The 24,198-nt window shown below is 40.8% G+C and overlaps 1 protein-coding gene and 1 long non-coding RNA gene across 2 annotated transcripts; both read left to right on the forward strand.

Moving 5' to 3' along the window:
- Positions 1-905: 905 nt before the first annotated feature.
- Positions 906-8,689, forward strand: LOC121943957 (uncharacterized). Its single transcript, XR_006105883.2, has 3 exons — positions 906-1,442; positions 1,547-1,594; positions 4,679-8,689. It is a non-coding gene; the product is annotated as an uncharacterized LOC121943957 (long non-coding RNA).
- Positions 8,690-9,733: 1,044 nt separating this feature from the next.
- Positions 9,734-19,175, forward strand: polb (polymerase (DNA directed), beta). The gene is made up of 14 exons (XM_042488023.2): positions 9,734-12,076; positions 12,389-12,446; positions 13,252-13,318; positions 14,015-14,089; positions 14,209-14,267; positions 14,463-14,512; positions 14,722-14,773; positions 14,857-14,911; positions 15,731-15,803; positions 15,890-15,960; positions 16,714-16,800; positions 16,943-17,010; positions 17,191-17,330; positions 17,461-19,175. The coding sequence occupies exons 1-14, from the start codon at positions 12,016-12,018 to the stop codon at positions 17,553-17,555; spliced, it is 1,011 nt and encodes a 336-aa protein (XP_042343957.1). The 5' UTR covers positions 9,734-12,015; the 3' UTR covers positions 17,556-19,175.
- The last annotated feature ends 5,023 nt before the right edge of the window (positions 19,176-24,198 follow it).

Consider the following 24,198-nt stretch of genomic DNA (forward strand, 5'->3'; position numbering starts at 1 on the left):
GTAAATCAAGAGCTTTGCCTTCCGGCTCAGCTCCTTAACCACCATGGTCCAATGGAGTGCCTGCATCACTGCAGACACTGCGCCAAACCGCCTGTCCATCTCACACTCTGTTCTACCCTCATTAATGGACAAGACCCCAAGATACTTGAACTCCTTTGCTTGGGGCAGCAACTCTCCTCCCACCCAGAGGTGACAGCACCGTTTTCTGGCAGAGAACCATGGCCTCAGATTTGGAGGTGCTGACTTGCATCTCTGCTACTTCACACTTGGTTGCAAACCGTCCCAGTGCATGTTGAGTGTACAGTGTGATGAAGCCAAGAGAACCACATCATCTGCAAAAAGAAGAGATGCAATTCTGAGGTCCCCAAACCAGAATGTTGTTGTTGTTTTGCAATCACAAAGAGGAAATACATTCATCATAGACTATACACAGTCTTTTGTATAGTATGTTAATGATTTTGAAGAAGGAAGGAAAAGAAGGATTCAGGATTAAACAGCACAACTTGTAGTCAGTAGTCTAAGTGGGATGTGAGGATTCTTAAAATAGTGTGTACAGATGTGAAGCCCTGACCATAGGCTTTCTGACTGATCTGCACTAAGAGCTGTTAAAATGGTTTTGATTCATTTCTGTAGTTTGAGGGTGACAGATGTGCTTGGCAGATTTACATACAGCAGCAAAATGATATAATGCTGATATACATTAGAATTCATGTAAATGAAGGCTGAACCATGAACAGAAATCACAGATTGCCTGTATAATATTTGAAAAGTTTACATTGTCAATCAATAAAATAATTTGAGACTCTAAACAGTCTGATAAATGATATGATAAGATCTGAATGAATAGGAATCCTATCTAACAGGATGTGGGTGATTCAGTGACTTCCTGTACAGGCTGAAGGCCGCTGCAAAAGTCTTAAATTAGTCACCGCCTCCCGCTGCGGCCGCCTGCCCTCGCCTGCTCTCCAGGCGTTCAGCTGGAACGAACCAAACATTTCAAATGCGCAACAACACAGTCAAATTAAGTTTGCTTCCGTGTGGGTTATGGTTAGGGTTGCTGTGCCTGGACATAGCTCTAAGAAAGGTTGCGTCTACCCTAAATATTGACTCATTTAATGTTCAACGCGTCGTGTATGCTAGTGACCAAAAACAAACATTCTGCGGCTTTGCAGGTGCTTGCATACCACGCTAAAGTCCACGTGCGTCCGTCAGAGCTTTGACAAGAGGGATTTTTCATTCAAAGTACTTTATACTGTTTTGACAATAAAACTTAATATGACCGCATTCAACTCAACATTTTTGGAAAACTTTGAGGAGCGCAGTGGCACGAGAAGGACGAGTGGACTGGTTATATTCACATTATACTTTTAGATGAACGAGCAGAGACGTTTGAGGAAGAGGGGGACTTCGCTTGGACAGAGCTCTCAGAATGCTTCATACAGGTGAGTACGACAACTCGAGATTATAATATCAACAACCACTACAGGCAATACTGTATACATTCCCTTATTTTGCTTCTCTTTAATGCATTTTTGTCTCGCTGCAGTGCAAATGGAGGACTTCGCGAGGACACAGCTCACAGAGACTCATACAGGTGAGTGCAACAACTCGAGATGATATCAAAAACAACTTTTCGTAGCCTACAGCCCCTCCTATTGCTCCTCTTTGCTGTAATGTGTTTGTGTTGCTGCAGTTTCAAGTTTAAACAGCTCCGTGTTGTCTGTCTTGGTGGTGCAACAAAATGTGTGGGATTGGCTTATTTAGCCTAATTCGCGTAGCTCAGTTAGGCTGCTGTTTGCACCCACCACTGGTGTCCAGAGTTTTTATTTGTTGGTGGTATTTTTGTCTGAGTTTTGGAGGGATCAGAAATCTATTTATTTGCGTTCAATTTTTTTTTCATTCTGCATATTGAAAACTTAAAAATAAGTGAACACAACAAAGAGAAGATGTCTAAGCAAGTTGTAGGCTATAGATTTACGAAATAGTAGTGCATCATGATCAAAGTGTGCATAATTCACTGCTGCATTTAATCTCTCTTGGCTAGGAGAACATTTTCACCACTGTGTAATTCTCCTTTCCCATCTCTGTTTTCGCTCCCCGGCTCAGTTTTGAACAAAAAGTGAATATACTGGGTTATATGTTCAAGTTTTTTCATTTTAGATGGTGGTACTATGATCATTTAGCTAATCTATTATCTTATTTGCCTTACCCAGCTGCAGTTATTCATGCCTTCACTGTCAGAGAGTAATCAATGCTCTTTGGAAAGTCTAGACAGTCTTCACGGTTTTATCATTTTATTCAGCAGTAGAGCATTAAGGGTGATGCTAGAATGGATCGTCCGGAGGGAGGTAGGCGGGATCTCCGCCGCACGTTATTAAATGCTCATAGCGGAATCAACCAATCACAGCAGCTTATAGTTTCTGGCATTTTTTTTCAATTTACCTATTTTATAGACTGCATGTAATATCTGTGTCTTTACCTACAGTTTATGATCTGTCTGCATCATTCCCGTTCAGAAGTGACTGTGCAGAGTTAGATTATTTTCTTAAAGAAGTGGAGAAAGAGTTAAGTACTCACAGTGTGGAGCAGCATTACAATGAAAAAGGTGGAGAAATTAACAGTGAACAACTGATTTCTTGCCAGCTAACGTTAGATATAAACCAGGAAATGTCATGTTAGCTACAGTGTTGTTGGTTAATATTAGGTTATCTGACTGCACTCCCTTTCAGAAATTTGATAACTGCCGCATTAAATCTCCATGAAAAGTGACTACATTAATGTCAAATAAATCTATTTAAGCGCAATATTTAGCACTGAAATTAAGTATTCCAATGGAAAACCCAAGTAACGCTACCTCAAATTGTAACTAACAAGCTAGATTATCTGAGTAAATATCGACTGTGGTCAGGATATAACTAGGATATAACTGTCTCTTTATGCTAGTTTGAATGTGCTACCCCCCATGTTTCTTTGGCTCATCCCCGGAAGGTGTAGTCAGCCATATGACAGACAGACATTGAGCATGGAGGGATAGCTCAGGGCTTTTGCGCTTTTCTATCCATAGTTGGAGGCTTGGTGAGGATAAAGGAAAGGAGGGGACAGAGGGCTTAGAAGGTAAGAGCACACATGAGGACCAAGGCACCAAAATAGAATTGAACATTAAAAATTGACAATAAATACATAAAATGAGTATAGATTAATCTATAAGGGATCAGATGCACAGAGGGGTGGAGTAAACATATATATATATATATATATATAGTTATATTTATAGGCTACATAGGTTTTGGCCGCCTTCCTTTGTTCAGAGGAGACCTGCGGTCCTGACGCGCTGAAATTAAATAATCAGTCTGGCTTGGATCGAACTGAAGATTTATTGCTGTTGATAGTGCAATGTCCATAACAAAAGGTTAGCACAATTAGGCCATTACTGTAGTGTGAAAAATAACAAAAAAAGAGAGCGGTCCAAAAACAATACAGCTCTCCCCTGTCTCATCAGTAACACCTGTCCCTCGCTCCTCTATATCTCATTTCCGGGGAGGAGGATCTTATAATATAAACATTTACTTAACTAAAAATAAAACATAAACCTAGAGCCATTAATTATTTCATCGTCCATAATGCAATATTATTAATAACAACAATAATCAAAAAAATATGCCGAAATGGCTCTAACACACACACAAACACACACACACACACACACACACACACACACACACACACACACACACACACACACACACGTCATGTTATTTTGGAATGTGATGCCAAGGAAAGTTACTTCTTTGCTGATGGTGATCTTATGATGGTGGAGCGTGACATTGATGTTATTGTACTGTAGTTGGTTGTTTTTGCAGAAGATGACACATTGAGTTTTGATGAGGTTGAGGGTGATTCTCCATAGTTTGGACCATTCTTTTATTTCAGTAATGCAGCGTTGAAGTTTTTTGTCTGCAAGTTGTGGAGATTTTGGATGTGGACCAGTAACAGAGACCATCTGCGAACTGTGAGACTTAAGCTATGGAAATCCTTATTTCACCAGGTTGGTCCCATTGAGATTAAGAATCTCTTTCAAAAGGGAGACATGGCCAAGACAGTCAGCAGTGAGAACAAAAATTGCAGACAGAGACACATAGGGAGACAAAATACAATTCACAATCACTGAAATTTGCATTAGAATGAACCTTCTATGAGCCAAGCTTTCCAGGAGTCATAACTTGAGTCTAAACACAGCAGACAACAGGAGTATTTACAACAGTAGATACTAAAATGGCATCAAACTTTCAAGTAGTGCAGTGTACTTTTTCATTAAATAAAATATTTTTAATATTAACATAAATGTGTAAATATTAATTTAAAGGTTGCTACCAGAAAGTTATTTGAACTGTTAAATTTATTGTCCAGCTGTGGACAGACCTGGAGCTGAAACTAAACCGGCTGGGTGTAAATCAGGAGTCCTGACCACCAGGCCATCTGGTACAACAGGACACTGAGATCTGGTTTGACTAGCATCTTGACAACAAACTTATTTAACACTCAGAAGTTACAAGTACAACAAAACTCAGAACCACCTAAAGAGCCTCTAGAACAGACTTGAAGATCACCACAACAGTTTTAAATGTGCAGGAACTTTTTATATCTAAGGTCTCATCTTCTTTCTTCTTCTGCTTTGTAGAGTTCATTGATGCCCAAGACAGTCCAGTGGTTAAGGATATCAACCGCCAAAATCCTGCCTGAGGTGTGTCACACGGGACTGCTTGTGATGAGTGAATGTGGGAGTCAAATTTCAAGCGTCACGTCGGTTTCACATCAATTTTACGAATTTCAATTTGTGATTTTACGAATTTCAATTTGTGATTTTACGAATTTCAATTTGTGATTTTACGAATTTCAATTTGTGATTTTACGAATTTCAACTTGCAAATTTCCCAGCTTCAACTTGTGATTTTCCGAATTTCAACTTGCGAATTTCCCAATTTCAACTTGTGAATTTCCCAGTTTCAACTTGTGATTTTCCCAATTTCAACTTCCGAATTTCCCAATCTCAACTTGTGAATTTCCCAATTTCAACGTGTGAATTTCCCAATTTCCACTGTGGACCACAGAGGAAGGAATAGAGAGAACGTGAGTATATTTGAGCCCAGGTTGTTGAGCCAGATTAATTAGCTAGCTTGATGGGTAAGTGTTTTTATTTTAAAGAAAAACTTAACATTAGAGGCTACATTTAATCTGTGCCTTAAAGGACCTTAAGTTTTAGTTCAGATGAAGATTTGAGTTAATCAAGGGCTTGCTGTATGAAATAGGGTTGTTATTGGCTCATATCTACAATTTTTTTAGCCTCATTGGATTAATACATTGTGCTGCTTGCCTTACCATTTACAAGTAAAATTAGATCTCAGTGTTGTTTTTTTCTTTACACGTTTGTACTTTTGCCATAGTACCAGCACCTTGACTAAAGCTATGCACGGGCATTTTTCTGTTTTAGATCTCAGTGTCCTTTTGTCCCAGATGGCCTGGTGGTCAGGTCTCCTGGTTTATACCCAGCAGAGTGTAAACCAAAACTCATGACACCAGACCATCTGAGACAACAGGGCATGTAGGATACTGCAGTGTTAGCAGTTAAAGTAGGTATTGGTGCCCGCAACATGCTTGTTCTTCATGCCACCCCTGCATAGGTCAATGCCCCACTTGGGCCACCCCAGTAAAAAAAAAATAAAATAAGAAATCGGGATGTGTCATTGGGAGGCAGGAGGAGAAAATAAAGACTACCACAGAGGAAGGAACAAAATCAAAGAAGAAACAAGGAGGATGAGGGTGATGAGAAGATCACTACAGAGGAAGGAATGGCAGTAAACAGGATGGAGGAGGACGAGAAGGAGGAGCAGACTGCAAGAGAGATTGAGGACAACAAAGAGGAGGGTAAAGGAGGTGGAGGAGGAGGAGAAGAAATAAACCAAAATGGAGGAAGGAACAACAGCAAAAAGGAGAGAGGACAATTGGAAGGAGAAGATGAAAACCACCATGTAGGAAGGAAGGACGATGAAGGGAAGAGACAGGGAAAAGGATGAGATAACCACCACAGGAGAAATGAACAACAAGAAGGGAGATGGTGGAGTTGAACAAGACCACATCAAAGGAGGTATTGACACCAAAGAGGAGGGAGAAAGAGGGCGAAGGACAAGAGGAAGACCATCACAGAGGAAAAACCAACAACAAAGAGGAGGAAGGAGATGAAGGCCACCATGAAGGATGGAAAATCAACACTGAAGAGGGAAGAGGAGGAAATGAAGACCACCACAGAGAAGGAACGACAAAGAGGGAGGGAGGAGGAACAGGAGAAGACTGCCACAAAGGAAATGAATGACAACCAAGAGGAAAATGGAGGAGCAGAAGAACACCACATCAGAGGAGGGATTGACACCAAAGAGACAGGAGAATGAGAGAGGAGGACAAGAGGAAGGCCATCACAGAGGAACAACCAACAACAAAGAGGAGGAAGGAGATGACGGCCCCCACATAGGATGGAACAGCAAACGAGGAAAAGAAAAAGATCACCACAGAGGAAGAAATGATAAAGAGGACAGGAAAGGAGAAGACTACCACAAAGGAGGGAATGACATCAAAGAGGGGGAGGAGTAGATCAAAGCAATAGAAATGAATCACAACAAAGAGGAGGATGGAGGAGGGGAAGTAAAAGTACAAGATGACCACGACAGAGGAATAGATGACAACAAAGAGGAGGGAGGAGAATGGGGGAAAACACCACCACAGAGGAAGGAATGACAAAGTGGAAGGAGGAGGAGGTGAAGAAGACCCCCAAGAAGGAAAGAACAACAACAAAGATGAGGATAGAGGAGGTGTAGGAGTAGAAGAAAGGATCACCAAGAGGAGGTAATGTAAAACAAAGATGAGGAGGAGGAGGAGGCGACCATTATTAAAGAAATGAACAACGAGTAGGATTAAGGCAGAGAATAAGACAGCAGAGGAAAGAAGGACAACAACAGGGAGGAAGGAGGACAACGACGACTTAAAGACAAACATATAGGAAGGAGTGACAAAATGAGGAGGGAAGGGGAGGAGAACAAGATCACCAAAGGAGGAAGCAACAGCAAAGGTGGAGGAGGATGACAAGAAGACCACCACAGAAGAAACAAAAAAAGTAGGGGGGAGACAACCATCACATAGGAGAGAAAGACCACAAAGAGGGGGAGGACTAGAAGACCACCTCAGCAGACAGAAGACAACTAATGAGAGGAAGAAGGAGGATGAGAAGAAGACCACCACAGAAGAGAAGGAACAAAAAGTAGAGAGGAGAATGAGGAGGAGGAGATGAGACGACCACCACTGCAAAAGAAATGATAAAGAGGAGACAAAGACTCTCATAGATAGAGGAAAAACAACAAAAAGGAGGAAGGAGAGGAAGGCCACAATGATGGAATGGACTAATACTAAGAGGAGAGAAGAAGAGTTGGAGCAGGAGAAGAACACCACCAAAATGGAGAAAATAACATCAACAAAGAGGAGGTAGGAGGAGAAGAAAAACACCACCACAGAGAAAGAAATGGGAGGAGTTGAAGAAGACCCACAGAACAGAAATGACAACAACAAAGATGAGGATAGAGGAGGTGCAGGAGGAGAAGAAAAGATCATCACAGTGGAAGGTATGTTAAAACAAAGAGAGAAGAGGAGGAGGCTACCACCACAGAGGAAATGAACAACAACGAGAAGAATAAAGGAGGAAAACAAGAGGACAATAACAGAGGAAAGAGTGACATCAAAGGGGAGGAAGGAAGAGGATGAGAATGAGAAGCAGACGACCACATAGGGAGGAGTGGAAAAAAGAGGGAATGGGAGGAAAAGAAGATCACCACAGAGGAAAGCACAACAAAAAATGGGAAAAAGGAGGAGGACTAGAAAAAAGGTCACCACAGAAGAAAGAATAACAAAAAATATATAAGGAAGGATAAGGCTGAGGAGAAAAAGGAGATGACTCATCACAGTGGGTGAAATGTAAAACCAAGAGGAGGGAGGACAGGAGGAGGAGAGGGCGACCACCACAAAAGAAATGAACAAGAAGGGGAATTAAAGAGAAGAATAAGAAGACAACAGAGGAAAGTAGGACAGTAGAGGGGAGGAAGAAGGAGGAAGACAAGAACCAGAAGAAGACCACATAGGAAGGAATGACTATAAAGAGGAGGGAGGTGGAGACAAAGACCACTATGAAGGATTGGATTGGAAAACAACAAAGAGGAGGGAGGAGGAGTTTGAGCAGGAGGAGTAGAAAAAGACCAAAACAGAGAAAGGAACGACACCAAAGAGGAGGGAGGAGGAGACCAAAAAGACCACCACAGAGGAAGAAAGACAACAAAGAAAAGGGAGGAGGAGGAAGATAAGGAGGAGTACAAGAACACATCAGAGGAAAGATTGATACCAAAGAGGAAGGAGACAGAGAAAGGAGCATGAGTGGAAGACCATTACTGAGGAAGAACCAACAACAAAGAGGAGGGAGGAAGAGCAGCAGGAATTTGCCAGGTAATATTTGGCTGGTGTTTTCTTTTTTTAAATTTTTTTTATTGATGGTGAGTTGCTGTGTACTGATGTTGATTTGCTTTGTATGGCTTTTGATCCCCCCCCTTTTTTTTTTCTTGAAGTATTGTCTGCTAAGTTACTGACAGACGAACCATTTTTTCCCCTCCAAGAACTGCTACCTTAACGTGGTGGAGGGGTTTGCGTGTCCTTGTGATCCTGGGAGCTGTGTTGTCTGGGGCTTATAGCCCCTGGTAGGGTCTCCCAAGGCAAAGTGGTCCCAGGGGAGGGACCAGACCAACAGTGGTTCAGAAAAGGCCATGACTGGACGATATTTTGGGGACACAAGGACCTTGCCTGGTAAGATCGGTATACACGTGCCGGTGAGTATCTGGTGGCTGGGCCTCTGACCATGGGCTCAGCCTGACAAGACTTCATGGAACCGCCACCCTGTGGGCCCACCAAACACAGGGGCAGGAGTCAAGGTCAGGTGTGTTTTGTGCTGTATAATAAGCTGTTAATTACTAAGCAACAACTTTTAAATACATTTCCCGCATGTTACAGCATTATCAGTGTGGGCAGTAATTTATAAAGGCGTGATTAACGGTACATTGGAATAATGTGTTAACATATTTTAACTGGTTGTGGTAAAGTTCTGTCCTGAGAAGTGATAATATCTGCCACTACAATAATGTTTATTAGGCTAATATTAGTGGCTAGCATTATAATAAGTCAGTTGTTAATTGTTTTCACTTTTATGTCAGCTAAAATTGAAAACAAGCAGCATGCTTATGGATTGTACACTAATGTTTCCATTCTGCTGTGACAAGGGATTCCTGAGCAGACCAGAAGACTCAATTGAGATTGGAGAACAACAATCAGTTCACAAAGAAGAAATATGCTGCCAAGCAACTGTGGGATTGAGTGACCAGACTGTTTGTTTGATTTCCCTACCAATGTATGACTTCATATTGCTTCTAAGCATGGCCTAACTAATCACTTTTTTTCATCTGTTTCACAGGACACTGATCAAAGTGAAGCGTGTCCAGGGCCTTTTTGAAAGGTTTATTCATGCTGTTCTGGAACACCATGTATTTTATGTAGCACTGTTTGTTCACATTTTTTTTGTTTCATAAAAAAATACATGTTTATATGTACCAAAAAATTAATTAAGATATGTAAGAATATATTCTAAGATATGTTTTTACTAATCTTTTTATACATTTAAAATGCTGTTTTGTGGCTATTTTTCGTACTTAATAACGTTTTTTTCAAGAGGCCTTGAAACACTTGAGGATAATATAATGTGTGCTGTCCCATTATTTAGGCAAAGATTTCAGCCCTTCCCCTTCTGACTACATTGTGAAAAGACACTACTTTTTGGAGGGCACTCCAAAGATAGGGGTAGTGACACTTGGGAGGAATTGGGATTCAGCCAAAGACTATAACAGGGAAAGGAAAGACAACAGAAAGGAATAACAGGCACGGTGTAGAGACTACAACAGTGCCGTACATGTCTTGGACACTCACCCCACAGAACCAGCTGACACTGCCACACTTTGTATGGAGTTTATGTGTACTACAGTGAGAGTGTCCTGCCTGTAAGGTTGGGAGATACACTCACAAAGCCATCCTGCAAGACATTTTTTGGGTGAGCCTTACCAGCCCCACCATCCGTTAGGCACACTAACAACTGTTCACTGTGTCTGATGAGCTGTGCATTTAACATCAAGTCAGCATACAATGCTGAGGGCAGTACAAGCTGTTATGAATCACAACGTCTATAGAGCACTCGAAAGACTTAAAGGATTTTTTTCACCAAGGCCTCAAGCACCAATGGCAAGTCCTATTGCATGAATGAGGCATGCATCACCTGGTTTACTGACCCACTGCAAGAACGTGGGCTAAAATCAGTCTGTCACTAAAACTTTCGTGAAAGGAAGAAATTGCTGCTGCATTAAGTTTTCTCGCAAACTTTCTTATTTTACAGCTTAACAGTATACTAAATTATACTGTATACTGCGTTTTAATTACTACCAACAATGACAGAAAGCATCTTTGGAAAAAACATAGTTGATGTGTACTTCAAGTTTTTAGTTTGTGCCCTATGCTAACATGGAGGGGGTACCTATTCTGCAGCCCGCCACCAAGGCTACGTTGATTTGTTATGGACATGTTCTGGAGTTGTCATGTAGTACATCTTGATACCTCAGATGAAGTTTATTCTTGCAAATGCCAATAGGAGCCCTAGGAGGAGCATTAAGAACAAGTTTTTTTCCTCAGATTATCTGTCTCATGTACTGCTGGAAGGATGTAGTGACACTCAGCATATATGACAAAAAGTTTTTTTTTTGTTTTTTTTTTTTTTTTACAAAAAATTACTAAATCTGAAATACAAGTGCAGGTCAAAGTTCATTAATCAATCATCTCAACTTAAGGGCTGAGCCTCTTCAAAGAATCACAAGATAAATCTATGGGGTCATTGGATGATTAATGGGGTAGGAAAGAGGAAACAATCAATTCTGCAATACCCATTAGGTTTTAAAAACATGACCTATTTTGGCTTCAAACAGTTAATTAAATAAATTTTGTGGGGAATTTGAAGGGCGTAAATGTCTCTTTATTTGAGTTGCTAACACATTGATCTCCACACAAGCTGACCCAACGGCCTCGGAGCTCCTCCTGCCCTCTACGCCATCACCATGGGCATCAGCCTCTTCTCCAACATGTTTATGTGAGGATCACGTGAGTACCATCACACCCATGTCCATTTTGATTTACACAGCAGCTGTTGAAAGTCCTGGCACAAGATGAGGTATGAATAAATGTCACTGTAAGTTGCGACTGTGAAGGAAAAAAAAAAAAAAATTCAATTTTCTCCTGACGGCGCATGCGCGAAAGTGCGGAGCCGCTGTAGAATAACACATGAAGAATAACGAAAATAAAAATAAAGAACAATATAAATATGACTTATTTTGTTTTGTTTTCCTTGTTTGATTTTTTCCTTCTTATAAGCAGATAATGAACAAACGTATTTTTTTTTCAATATTTGGTTTATACAGAAAAACAAATAAAATAAATTCTCACTCATTTTTTGTTTAGTTTCCCAGAAGGCATTGAATAATGAATAAGCGGATGATACACGGACACATATCCCCAACCTCCCCCGGGATATATGATATAATACTAATAATATTTATAACAATATAAAAATTTATGACTGTCTAAATGAAAATCTATAAACAAACAAATAAGGAAATGCATTAGAAAGATTTTTTTTAATTTTAAACTTTACAAAATCGACGTCACAGCGTCTGACGTATGACGCACGCCCAACCCCCTCAACGTCTTTCAGTCATTGTTTAGCTTGTGCTAGTGAGGGTGAGAGGCTAGCTAAAATTTTTGAACAGGTTTTTGAACATTTCGTGCATGCATTTAAGAAAGTTGAAGTTCACAGCGGACATTTGAGAGCTTGCCAACGTAACAATGAGCAAAAGGAAAGCGCCGCAGGAATCCCTTAATGAAGGAATAACAGACTTTCTTGTCGGTACGTGAAGTGGAGAGACGGTTGCGTTTGGCTAACAGTAGCTGGCGTGACTCCTGGGTTATGTTTTAAGTTAAAAAATGCATGTGTAGTTATGTATTTGTAAGCAGAACATGCTAAATGTGTTTGTTTCTTTCTCAGTTCACCATGTGGTTTGCTTGTAAGTTTCTTAGCTTTGGCGCTGATCGTCACCGAGTTGTCATTTAAATGTCTCCTTCCTTCAGCCGAGTTGGCTGTTCTTTAAATAGTCAATAGACTAACTTATGTGAGTGTTAGGGAAATATGAAGCCTCAGATGTCTTACTTCTCTTTCCAGAGCTGGCCAATTATGAGAAAAACGTCAACAGGGCAATACACAAGTACAATGCTTACAGGTAAGCTCTGAAGCCTCAGCAGTCATCACTTAGCTTTGTTTAAGGATGACGGTTTCATTATTGTTCACACAACAACATATGAGGGACTATAATACTATACACCAATGTCGGATGCATAGAGAGCATGAAATCAATCAGTTTTAAAACTGTAAAGTCATTAAGTCCAGCGATCACTTTATATTGTGACTGTTTTCAAGACAGTTTTATAGTGATTTTGGAGGCTGTGTCAAATATGTAGTCTAACCCGCAATGATATAAACTGGAATGGACAAAAACATACCTGAATAATGAAACACAGTCACATCAAACTGCATCCTGCCAAATTGACCATTACGTTGAAGTAACACAAGCAAAACTGAAATTTAAAACCATCAAAGTGTTTTTTTTTTAATTGTGTAGGACTGCATTCATTTTAGTTAGGGATACCCAATGAACTGGCAACTGAGTGTATAATACATATAATGTCAAATGGAGAGACTGGTAGGGTTGATTAGTAATTAATTAGATAAAAAATATTCATACAGTTATTTAAAAAGTTTCTGTTATTAAAGCCCATGGGAACCCAAATCACCCTAAACATTCTCAATATGTAATTTAGGGTCTTACATACATAAAAAGAATCCGAAATGATCAGACATTCAATCCAAATTTGAAATATTGTCATTTTAGTTTTTTCACAGTTTCCTCAGGCATTCAACAGAAGCTTTCAAACATAACATTGTTATTTTTGCTACTTTTGTATGTTTTTAAACACCATTTTACTTAATATATCTTTTACAAATGATTTTGTCTATTCTCTATCAAGGAAAGCAGCATCTACGATTGCCAAGTACCCTAACAAAATCAAAAGTGGTGAAGAAGCCAAGAAATTGGTAGGTGCCCTGATTGGCTATGGTTCTAAGGTCTTTACTCGTTGCCTTTATTTTATACACACACACACACACACACACACACACACACACACACACACACACACTAATTAGATGTTGACTCAGTAAATTGATATAGTTTTCTGAACTGACTTATTATTAATCAACAATGTTAATGTGTAACGTTTTTTGAATGTACCACTTGATGATCCTAGAATATTCTCACAATATTTAAGTAATTGGTCAATAAATAATATAGGCCAAACTAGTTGTACTGAAAGATAGATGGCACTCATATACTAGTTAGTTTTTGTCAATGTACAGGTTTGTTATTGTATGTGTATCGCATGTGTGCTTTTGTCACAAACACTGCTTTATGAACAACTCTTTGGTTAGGTTGATCAGATTCACTTGATCTAACAGTCATATTTTCAAATCTGTGTCTGTATCATACTTTACTGAGACAGCTGACTTGATCTTAGTTACCTCAGTGAGTGTATATTTGATGATTTGATATATAATAGTGCCTGGAAACTGGAAATGACTGTCATTATTTGTCTTACTAACCACTAATGTGCTTATGTTGCTGGGGTTGTGTGTTATGCCTTTGTTTGTCAACAGCACTACTGTGCACATCTTACATAACCGATTCAGATCACACTGTTCAGCACCCTCATGCTTGTTTTCACAACTCAACAGGATGGTGTTGGAGCTAAAATAGCAGAGAAGATTGATGAGTTCTTGCAGACTGGAAAACTACGTAAACTGGAAAAGGTGAGTCCTGGGGCGTTGTATTGCATGATCCATGACACATTGTATAATCATGTGTTTAATAATAGCTCACTTTGAGAGCATTATACAAACTGATGTGCTGCCTTTATATTTCCTTCTAGATTCGTAATGATGACACCAGCTCCTCCATCAATTTCCTCACCAGAGTTACTGGAATTGGGTATGTCATCAATCCAAGTGAAAAACCTGTTCAATGTTTTACATCGGCATTCACAGTGACATGCATCATGACTGATTTAAATGTGGTAACCACTTCATTGGTTTCTCTAGAGAGCTGCAGGGAAGATTTATCCATTCAATTACCTTTACTGTGTGCTGCATGTAACAAACTTCATATTTTATGTCTCAACTTTAGCCCTGCTGCTGCAAGGAAGTTTTTTGATGAAGGGGTGAAGACATTAGAAGGTTTGTTTAGTTATTTATTATTATTATTATTATTATTATTGGATTTGTTAAAAGTTTGTGTTTCATCTAATTCTTGGTCTTATTGACTTACTTACATTCTTTATTTTTCATGTAGTATATTTTCAATGAATGTTGTCTAATGTGTAGATTTAGCTTTAGCGTGATTTCAAATGATGAATGTTCTTTGATGTTTTTTGTTGGATTTTTAGATTTGAAAAAGATTGAGCACAAGCTAAACCATCATCAACAGATTGGACTCAAGTACGTCAAGCTGAATGCTCCTTCACTAGTTTTTCTCTTTTCATTCATGAGATGTTTTTACTAGACTTTTTTGCTTTTTTCAGGTATTTTGAGGAATTCGAGAAGAGGATACCACGTGCTGAAATGGAAAAGATGGAGGTGACTAGGCCTTTTTTCTCCTCATCTTTTTATTTCAAAAGAGTGTACAATAATCAGCAAACATCACAGTGTGAACATACAAACATAGCAGTAAACTGAGTGTCATCATGTCCCCATCCCTTCTCTCCACTTCCTTGTCCCAAGTGAGCAAGCATGTAAACAAAAAACAAGTTAAAAAAAAATATACACAAGCAATATAATGTGTCCTACATCTGCATTGTACCTAAACTCATGAAGACCCACTACCGGACATGGTTCTGATCCATTATTCATCACCTCTTTAGGTTTTCCAAGCTTTAAAATACCAAAAACTAAAGGTCTTGAAAGTCATATCACAGTCATATTTTTGTAGACTTAGTCCTTCTGAAAGTGAAAAATGTAAGTTGTGGTTCAGGAACAGCTGAAAGGCAGAAGAGATTTGTTTTTTTCTAGAGAAGCACTATGCATTTCTTGGCAAAATCTGTTGTTAATTGGACATGTCATTCAGCAAATTATAATCCCAAAACTAATATAGTAATTAAGTGAAAGAATAAATCAAATTGTGAACATTTCTGAAAACAAAACCATTTCATAAATGTTCCGTCTTTAGTTTTGCATCTAGGACAGTTTGGTGTTTTGTCTTGGAAATTTTATGCATCTTTATGAGATGTAATTTATGCATAAACTAAGAATAAGCTTCATTGGCTTTGTTACTTGTAAATAAAAAATGTATTATTTCACAAATTTTCAGCCAACTGATGAAGCATTTAAGATTTTTGTTATCATTACTTTAGTTTCACTGAGAGTTGTCTTACATCGTGTATGTATTTTTTTTTTTAGACTCTTATTCTTGGAGAGTTGAAGAAGATCGATACTCAATATATTGGGACAATCTGTGGAAGCTACAGAAGAGGTAAAACTTTTCCTTCAAGTTCTGTAAATGATCAGAGCTCAAACTCTGGTTATCATGACACTGATTCAAATGTTCATCATTTCCAGGTGCAGCGTCGAGTGGTGATATTGATATCCTGCTGACCCACCCAGACTACACCTCTCAGACTCAGAAGCAGGTAATACTCTTCTCAACTCCTGTTGTAAATGGATACAACATAATGTTGCCATTAAAGAAGTATTTGACTGCTGGAAAGATGTTATTTGGTAAAACTGGCCTGTCCATACAATAGAAAAAGGGAAATACTTTTGAAATCGGTGCTATATGACCAAGTAGCAACCTCTGAGGCTGAAAAATTAAGCCAATGCGGAAGTGCTCATGGCCAGTTTAGGCTGGCTCCAAAACAGTTAACCCTCTTTGACCCCTTTTTAAAAATGCGTGCACAGCAGAAATAAACATATTTACAAAACGCTGTTTTGGTCTCTATAGCTAATTTCAACATTCATGACAACTGTACGAGGGGTGAATTTTTTTTTATAACTCACCCATTTAAATTTCATTAAGGCATGAAGTTACACATAATTAAATGGGCGAGGCCACCTGAGTTACAGACTGTCTGCCGATAGTTTCCTGGCAGCTTAATCAGCCACCCCTCACTCCTCTGCAGCTCTACCCTCTCATCGAAATGTGGTCATTCGTGGGAACTCTGGGGGATATGAACAAAGGCATCGTTTCACCTTTCTCATGTATGACGGGTCATTCTAGGAAAAGACATCAAATTTCAAGTTGAAAAAAAATCTTTTAGGGGGTTTCCTATGCTTATACCCAGGACAACAGAAGGGTTAAAAGAGCCTGCATGTTTGGACTGCTTTAGTCTTCATTGGGGCGTTTAATACCCTTACCATTTTGTTCCATTTATCTCCTTATCCAGCCCAAACTCCTTCATGCTGTGGTCGACCACTTGGAATCACTTGGGTTCGTGACTGACACACTGTCCAAAGGAGAAACCAAGTTCATGGTGAGGCCTCTGCTTTTTATGCCTTGTGTGCTCAGCTGTATGTGTTTTGAAGCTGTGATTGGTAATGCAGTCAGTGCAGTCATTATACCCAACCTGTGGAGCGCCTATGTATGGTCATGATGTGTTGAATCTTTTTTTCCAGGGAGTCTGCCAGCTGCAGCAGAGTGATGAAGATGAGGAAGAATACCTTCACAGGCGTATTGATATTAGGTGCCCTAATTTATATGGTTCTATAATCTTCAAACATTGCCTCTGCCTACAACAAAAAATACAGGTCCAGTGATATGCAATAGGATATACAATAAAAACTGCAAAGAGTCAATGTTTGCATTAATTTTTCTATTCTTCTGTCTGTTTGTGTTCACTAACTGTCTTCTCCATATCCACAAGGTTAATTCCGAAGGACCAGTACTACTGTGGTGTTCTGTATTTCACGGGAAGTGATATCTTCAATAAAAACATGAGAACTCATGCTCTGGATAAGGGCTTCACTCTTAACGAGTACACCATACGCCCACTTGGAGTCACTGGTGAGTCTCAGTTAAATCTGACAAATATGACCTTGCTGAACTCTGTTCAGCCCCAGTGTGTCTTCAGTAATCAGTGATTCCTGCTTTAAGATTTTGATATCAGCTGTTTTTCTCTGTGGATCTGTTGTAGGTGTGGCAGGAGAGCCTCTGTTGGTGGATAGTGAGAGAGACATCTTTGAATACATCCACTACAAATACAAAGAGCCAAAGGACCGCAGCGAATAAATTAAAGCACAGCTTACTGTTACGTCTGTATTTGAAGTTAGAGCATTCCTGCAAATGAGATCAGAAGCATGTTTACGAATGTGTATACCATTCGACTGTGTTATTGAAAGAAAACAACTATCAAGTAATTTTAGTTGTTTGTTTTGGACTTTTATTATCTTAATTTGAAATAGTCCCCCTTAATGGCACACACATCTGCACAAAAATATATATTTTTTAATTTTGTTTTATCTTTAGTCAAATTCTCCATTGTGTATTTTTGGGCTCCATTTTAAACAAGTTTTTCAAATCATGCTTTCAACTGAAATTTACACACTTGTACATTTAATTTTTGATTTATCAGAAAATATTATACCATAACCTGAAAGGAATAATGTGAAAGTGGACTGGCTTCTGCTACAGCTGTTGTTCGTCCAACATGACTTCTCCTAGAATTCCTCAAGTGTTATTTGTCCAGGAGGGTTTTACGGGAGCTGAATTATCAATAGAGGTCTCTACCTTCCCAAAACAAATAGTGTTGGTGACTAAAACCAGTAAAAAACTGAAAAAAGCAGTTTTATGTTACAAATCACAGTTTCTGGGGCATTGGTGGCTGAGTGCATAAAGTGGGCACAATGAATGAATGAATGAATGAATGAAGGCAGTGTCCTTGCCACAGCGGCCTCTGGTTCGACTCCCGTTCGAGGCCCTTTGCTGCATGTCACCCCCCCCCCTCCATGCTATTGATCTGTCCTATCTAATGAATGCTAAAATACCCCAAAAAGTCTTTAATTAAAAAAAAATGTTGGAGGTGCGGCATGGTGGTGTCTGTTGCCTCACGGGAAGAGGGGCCCCGGTTCAATCCCAGGTTGGAACGGGGTTTCGGTCTGTGGGCGGGGGGTCTTCGGGGTCTTCGGCTTCCTCCCACATTCTAAAGACATGCAGGTCAGGTTGATTGGTGACTCTAAATTGCCCTCCTTCCGCCCAATGAAGGCTGGGATTGGCTCTAGCCCTCCTGCAACCCAAGGACAAGCGGTTACAGACAATGAATGAATGAAAAGAGGAATGAATGTTGGAGGTGGGCAGCTTGCTCAGCATCTGCTCACCTTTTTTCTCTGATAACATCCAGATGTCCAGGAGGTTTTCACCAAAAGAATTCTCCAAGGAGATATCTTCCTCTTTAAAACAAACTGACCAGATAATTTAAACTGGTAAATACACTGATTTATAACATGAAACTGCTTTATTCAGTGAAATTCAGACACTGCATGGTGCAGATGGGTCCATTGTGACTGACTACTATCATCAAGGCATTTTTCCTTTACAAAGGTGCCCTTTAAGTGTGATGACTGAGTTGTGCAAAGGCATTTTAATGTACAGTTACACTTTCAGATAACACAGCAGTATTACTACTTTATGTTAGTAGTTTGAAAAAACTTCCACACCATGGACATTTAAGTGTGTTTTTAAATGTTTAGTTGTCTTTCGGTATGGGCAAACAAATGAATTAGAAAAAAATGCAGTGATGCAAATACTGTTTGTGGTTAATGGGCTCAGTTTCTGGTTATGGACACTAATCTGGGACAAGCCGATAATTGCTTTTTGGTGACAAATAAGAATAAACATTTTTTTCCAGTTAAAGATTGGTGTTTGAATATTATTGTGTCACTGGTAAAGTTATTAATCTACTGTATGTGGTTGTATGAAAATGATTACAAGTGTTTGGTCAGGACATTGTTATATCTTAAGTACTTTTTAGAGAGGTATTTTGAAAGCTTGGTCGACTTATCATAAGTGATAAGTCCACCAAGTCCAGTTTGAAATACTGCTGCAGTGTACCCAGTTGATGCAGATTTAAGTCTATAACACAAAACTTGAACATCATGATTCAGACTGTAATTCAGTTTTATATGTGGATTATTGCAAACATTTCTGAAAATGCTGAAGAAAAAAACCTGGTTTTGCAAGTAGTCAAATGTCAAGATTAAGTATCTTGACATTAATGGTCAAGTATCTTGACCATTAATTTAAGTTAATTAATGGTTCAAAGTTTCCCTCGCCCAGACGCGGGTTACCGGGCCCCGCCCCTGGAGCCTGGCCTTGGGGTGGGTTTTGATGGCGAGCGCCTGGTGGTTGGGCCTTTACACATGGAGCCCGGCCCAAAGAGGCAACGTGGGACCTCCTTCCCGTGGACTCACCACCCATAGGAGGGGCCAAAGGGTTCAGGTGTGATGTTAGTTGGGCAGCAGTCGAAGGTGGGGACCTTGGCGGTCCAATCCTCAGCTGCAGAAGCTAGCTCTAGGGACGTGGAACGTCACCTCTCTGGTGGGGAAGGAGCCTGAGCTGGTGCGCAAAGTTGAGAAGTTTCGACTAGATATAGTCAGCCTCACCTCAAAACATAGCATGGGCTCCGGAACTACTCTTCTCAAGAGGGGTTGGACTCTCTTCCACTCTGGAGTTGCCATGGGTGAGAGGCGCCGGTCAGGGGTGGCAATACTTATTGCCCCCAGGCTCAATGCCTGTATGCTGGAGTTTACCCCAGGTGGACGAGAGGGTAGCCTCCCTCCACCTTCGGGTGGGGAGACAGATCCTGACTGTTGTTTGTGCCTATGGTCCAAATGGCAGCTCGGAGTATCCACCCTTTTTTGAGTCCTTAGAGGGGGTGCTGGAGAGTGCTCCTTCTGGAGATTCCCTCATTCTTCTGGGGGACTTCAACAGCCACGTTGGCAGCAACAGTGAGACCTGGAGGGGTGTGATCGGGAGGAATGCCCCCCCCCCCGATCTGAACCCGAGCGGTGTTTTGTTATTGAACTTCTGTGCTTACCACAGATTGTCCATAACAAACACCATGTTGACGCATAAGGGTGTCCATATGTGCACTTGGCACCAGGACACCTTAGGCTGCAGTACGATGATCGACTCTGTTGTTGTGTCGTCAGACTTGCGGGCGCATGTCTTGGACACTCGAGTGAAGAGAGGGGCGGAGCTGTCAACCGATCACCACCAGGTGGTGAGTTGGCTCCGATGGTGGGGGAGGACGCTGGTCAGACCTGGTAGACCCAAACGCATTATGAGGGTCTGCTGGGAATGTCTGGCAGAGTCTCCATTCAGAGGGATTTTCAACTCCCACCTCCGGGAGAGCTTAGACCATGTCCTGGGGGAGGAGAGGGACATTGAGCCCAAGTGGGCCATGTTCCATGCCTCCATTGTTGAGGCGGCCGATTGGTGCTGTGGCCGTAATGTGGTCGGAGCCTGTCATGGTGGCAACACCCAAACCTGTTGGTGGACAACGCCGGCGAGGGATGTCATCAAGCTGAAGGAGTCCTATCGGGCCTTTTTGGCCTGTGGGAGTCCGGAGGTAGCAGACAGGAACCGCAGGCCAAGCGGAGTGCAGCTACGGCGATCGCCGAGGCGAAAACCTAGGCATGGGGGGAGTTCAGTGAGGCCATGGAGAAGGACTTCCGGACAGCTTCGAAGAGGTTCTGGACCACCATCTGGTGTTCCAGGAGGGGGAAGCAGTGCTCTGTCAACACTGTGTATGTGGGACCAGTGCGCTGCTGACCTCAACTCGGGATGTTGTGGATCGGTGGAAGGAATACTTCGAAGACCTCCTCAATCCCACCGGCACGCCTTCCGGTGAGGAAGCAAGGCCTGGGGACTCAGGATGGGCTCTCCCGTCTCTGGGGCTGAGGTTGCCGAGGTGGTCAAAAAGCTCCTCGGTGGCAGGGCCCTGGGGGTGGATGAGATCCGCCCGGAGTTCCTTAAGGCCATGGATGTTGTCGGGTTGTCATAGTTGACACGACTCTGCACTGCAACATTGCGTGGACAATGGGGGCAGTGCCCCTGGACTGGCAGACCGGGGTGGTGATCCTTCTTTTTAAGAAGGTGGACCGGAGGGTGTGTTCCAACTACAGGGGGATCACACTCCTCAGCCTCCCTGGTAAGGTCTATTCAGGGGTACTGGAGAGGAGGGTCCACCGAATAGTTGAATCTCGGATTCAGGAGGAGCAATGCGGTTTTCGTCCTGGTTGTGGAACAGTGGACCAGCTCTGGACCCCCTTGGAAGGGTCCATGAGGGTGCATAGGAGTTTGCCCAACCAGTCCACATGTGCTTTGTGGACTTGGAAAAGGCATTCGATGGTGTCCCTCGGGGAGTCTTGTGGGGGGGTTCTCCGGGAGTATGAGGTATTGGACCCCCTGATATGGGCCGTCCCCCTGTACGACTGGTGCCAGAGCTCGGTCCACATTGCCGGCAGTAAGTCGCATTCGTTTCCAGTGAGGGTTGGACTCCGCCAGGGCTGTCCTTTGTCACTGATTCTGTTCATAACTTTTATGGACAGAATTTCTAGGTGCAGCCAGGTTGTTGAGGGGGTCTGGTTCGGTGACCTCAGGACTGGGTCGCTGTTTTTTGGAGATGACGTGGTCCTGTTGGCTTCATCAGGCCGTGACCTTCAGCTCTCACTGGATCGGTTCACAGCCGGTTGTGAAGCGGCCGGGATGAGAATCAGCACCTCCAAATCCGAGGCCATGGTTCTCAGCCGGAAATGAGTGGAGTGCTCTCTCCAGATTGCGGAGGAGATCCTGCCCAAAGTAGAGGAGTTTAAGTACCTTGGGGTCTTGTTCACGAGTGAGGGAAGGATGGAGATCGACAGGTGGACCAGTGCAGTGTCTGCAGTAATGTGGAGTCTGCACCGATCTGTCATGGTAAAGAGGGAGCTGAGCCGATAGGCAAAGCTCTCGATACCGGTTGATCTTCGTGACCAAAAGAACAAGATTGCGGGTACAAGCAGCCGAGATGAGCTTCCGCCGTAGGGTGGCTGGGCTCTCCCTTAGAGATAGGGTGAGATTTTATTTTTATTTTTTTAAAGACCTATGGACTTCTCTTTGAGCTGAGTCTTTAATAAAGTTTTGAATTGAATTGAATTGAATTAGCATGCTGTAGAATGACCTTTTAATGCGATTTTGTACAACATGCGATAGTATGACTTTTTTACACAATTTTGGATGACATGCGACTTTTTCATGCTATTTCAATTGACTTTTTAACATGATTTTCTATGAAATGTATAAATTTAAGACTTAAGAAAATTTAGATGGCATGCTATGGTATGACTTTTTTATGCTTTTTCAAATTATATGCTATAGTATGACTTTTTTATACCAATTTGAATGACATGCTATAGTATGACTTTTTTGTGGTATTTTTGACAACATGCTACCTTTTAACATGATTTTGTACAACCTGCTATATTATGACATTTTAAAATGATTTTGTAGAACATGCTATCATATGTTTTTTTTATGCTCTTTTGGACCACATGCTGAAATATGACTGTTTTCTTGTATTTTGAGTGACGTGCTATTATGTGACATTTTTTTGTTTATTTTTAACGACATGCTACAGTATGACTTTTAAATTGTTTTTAATGACTTGCTGTAGTATGACTTTTTTTGTGTTATTTAGGACAACATGTTATACTACAACTTTTTATGCTAATTTGAACAACATGCTATAGTATGACTTCTTTTCTACTATTTTGCAAATACATATTTTATGCTGTGTTTGAAATCCTATATTATGACAATTCTGGCTGGTTTTTTTTTTTACATGCTAAACTAAAACGTTTCTCGACATCCTATAATATTTGGTTTTCAGCTGTTTTTTTGACGTCATATTTTGACATTTTTCGACTATGTTTTCTGTTGAATTTCCCACATGCCATACTACGAATTTTATTTCACATGTATTTCTATGACGTGGTTCGACATGCTGGACTACATGGTTTTCAGCTGGGGTTTTTTTTGAGACGTCATTTTTTCCGATTTTATGACATACTATAGCCTTGCTTGTTGGGTCATTTTTTCAAAATACCATTTATACTGTTTTTGGCTGTTTTTGCAACATTCTTTACCATGGCGTGTCTCGGCATGCTATTTTATGCAGTTTTGAACTGTTTTCAGCTTTTTTTTAGGACGTGTCATTTTTTGACATTTATGCCTTACTATAACTTTGCTTTCTGGCTCATTTTTTTCAACATGCCTTTTTATGGCGTTTTTTGGCTTTTTTGCAACAATCTTTGCCATGGCATGCCATGGTATGCTATTTTATGCAGTTTTAAGCTGTTTTAAGCTATTTTTGGGACATGTAATTTTTTGACATTTTTGCCTTACTATAGCCTTGCTTTTTTGGTAATTGTTTTCAACGTGCCTTTTTATGGTGTTTTTGGCATTTTTTGCAACATTCTTTGCTATGGCGTGTCTCAGCACGCTCTTTTATGCAGTTTTAAGCTGTTTTTGGGACATGTCATTTTTGACATTTTTGCCTTACTATAGCTTTGCTTTTTGGGTCATTTTTTTCAACATGCCTTTTTATGGTGTTTTTGGCATTTTTTGCAACATTCTTTGCCATGGCGTGTCTTGGCACGCTATTTTATGCAGTTTTAAGCTGTTTTAAACTATTTTTGGGACATGTCATTTTTTGACATTTTTGCCTTAGTATAGCCTTGCTTTTTGGGTCATTTTTTTTCAACACGCCTTTTTATGGTGTTATTTGGCTTTTTTGCAACAATCTTTGCCATGGCATGCCATGGTATGCTATTTTATGCAGTTTAAGCTGTTTTAAGCTATTTTTGGGACATGTCATTTTTTGACATTTTTGCCTTAC

The sequence above is a fragment of the Plectropomus leopardus genome, chromosome 4, assembly GCF_026936395.1.
Source record: "Plectropomus leopardus strain MGB_pleo_1.0 chromosome 4, ASM2693639v1, whole genome shotgun sequence".
NCBI classification, from domain to species: domain Eukaryota; kingdom Metazoa; phylum Chordata; class Actinopteri; order Perciformes; family Serranidae; genus Plectropomus; species Plectropomus leopardus.

Excerpts from the sequence above, each read along its gene's own strand:
- polb (XM_042488023.2), top strand. The coding sequence starts at position 12,016 with ATGAGCAAAAGGAAAGCGCCGCAGGAATCCCTTAATGAAGGAATAACA. Across the intron at positions 12,077-12,388 it reads AATAACAGACTTTCTTGTCG|AGCTGGCCAATTATGAGAAA; the intron begins GTACGTGAAGTG and ends TTCTCTTTCCAG. Across the intron at positions 17,331-17,460 it reads ACGCCCACTTGGAGTCACTG|GTGTGGCAGGAGAGCCTCTG; the intron begins GTGAGTCTCAGT and ends GATCTGTTGTAG.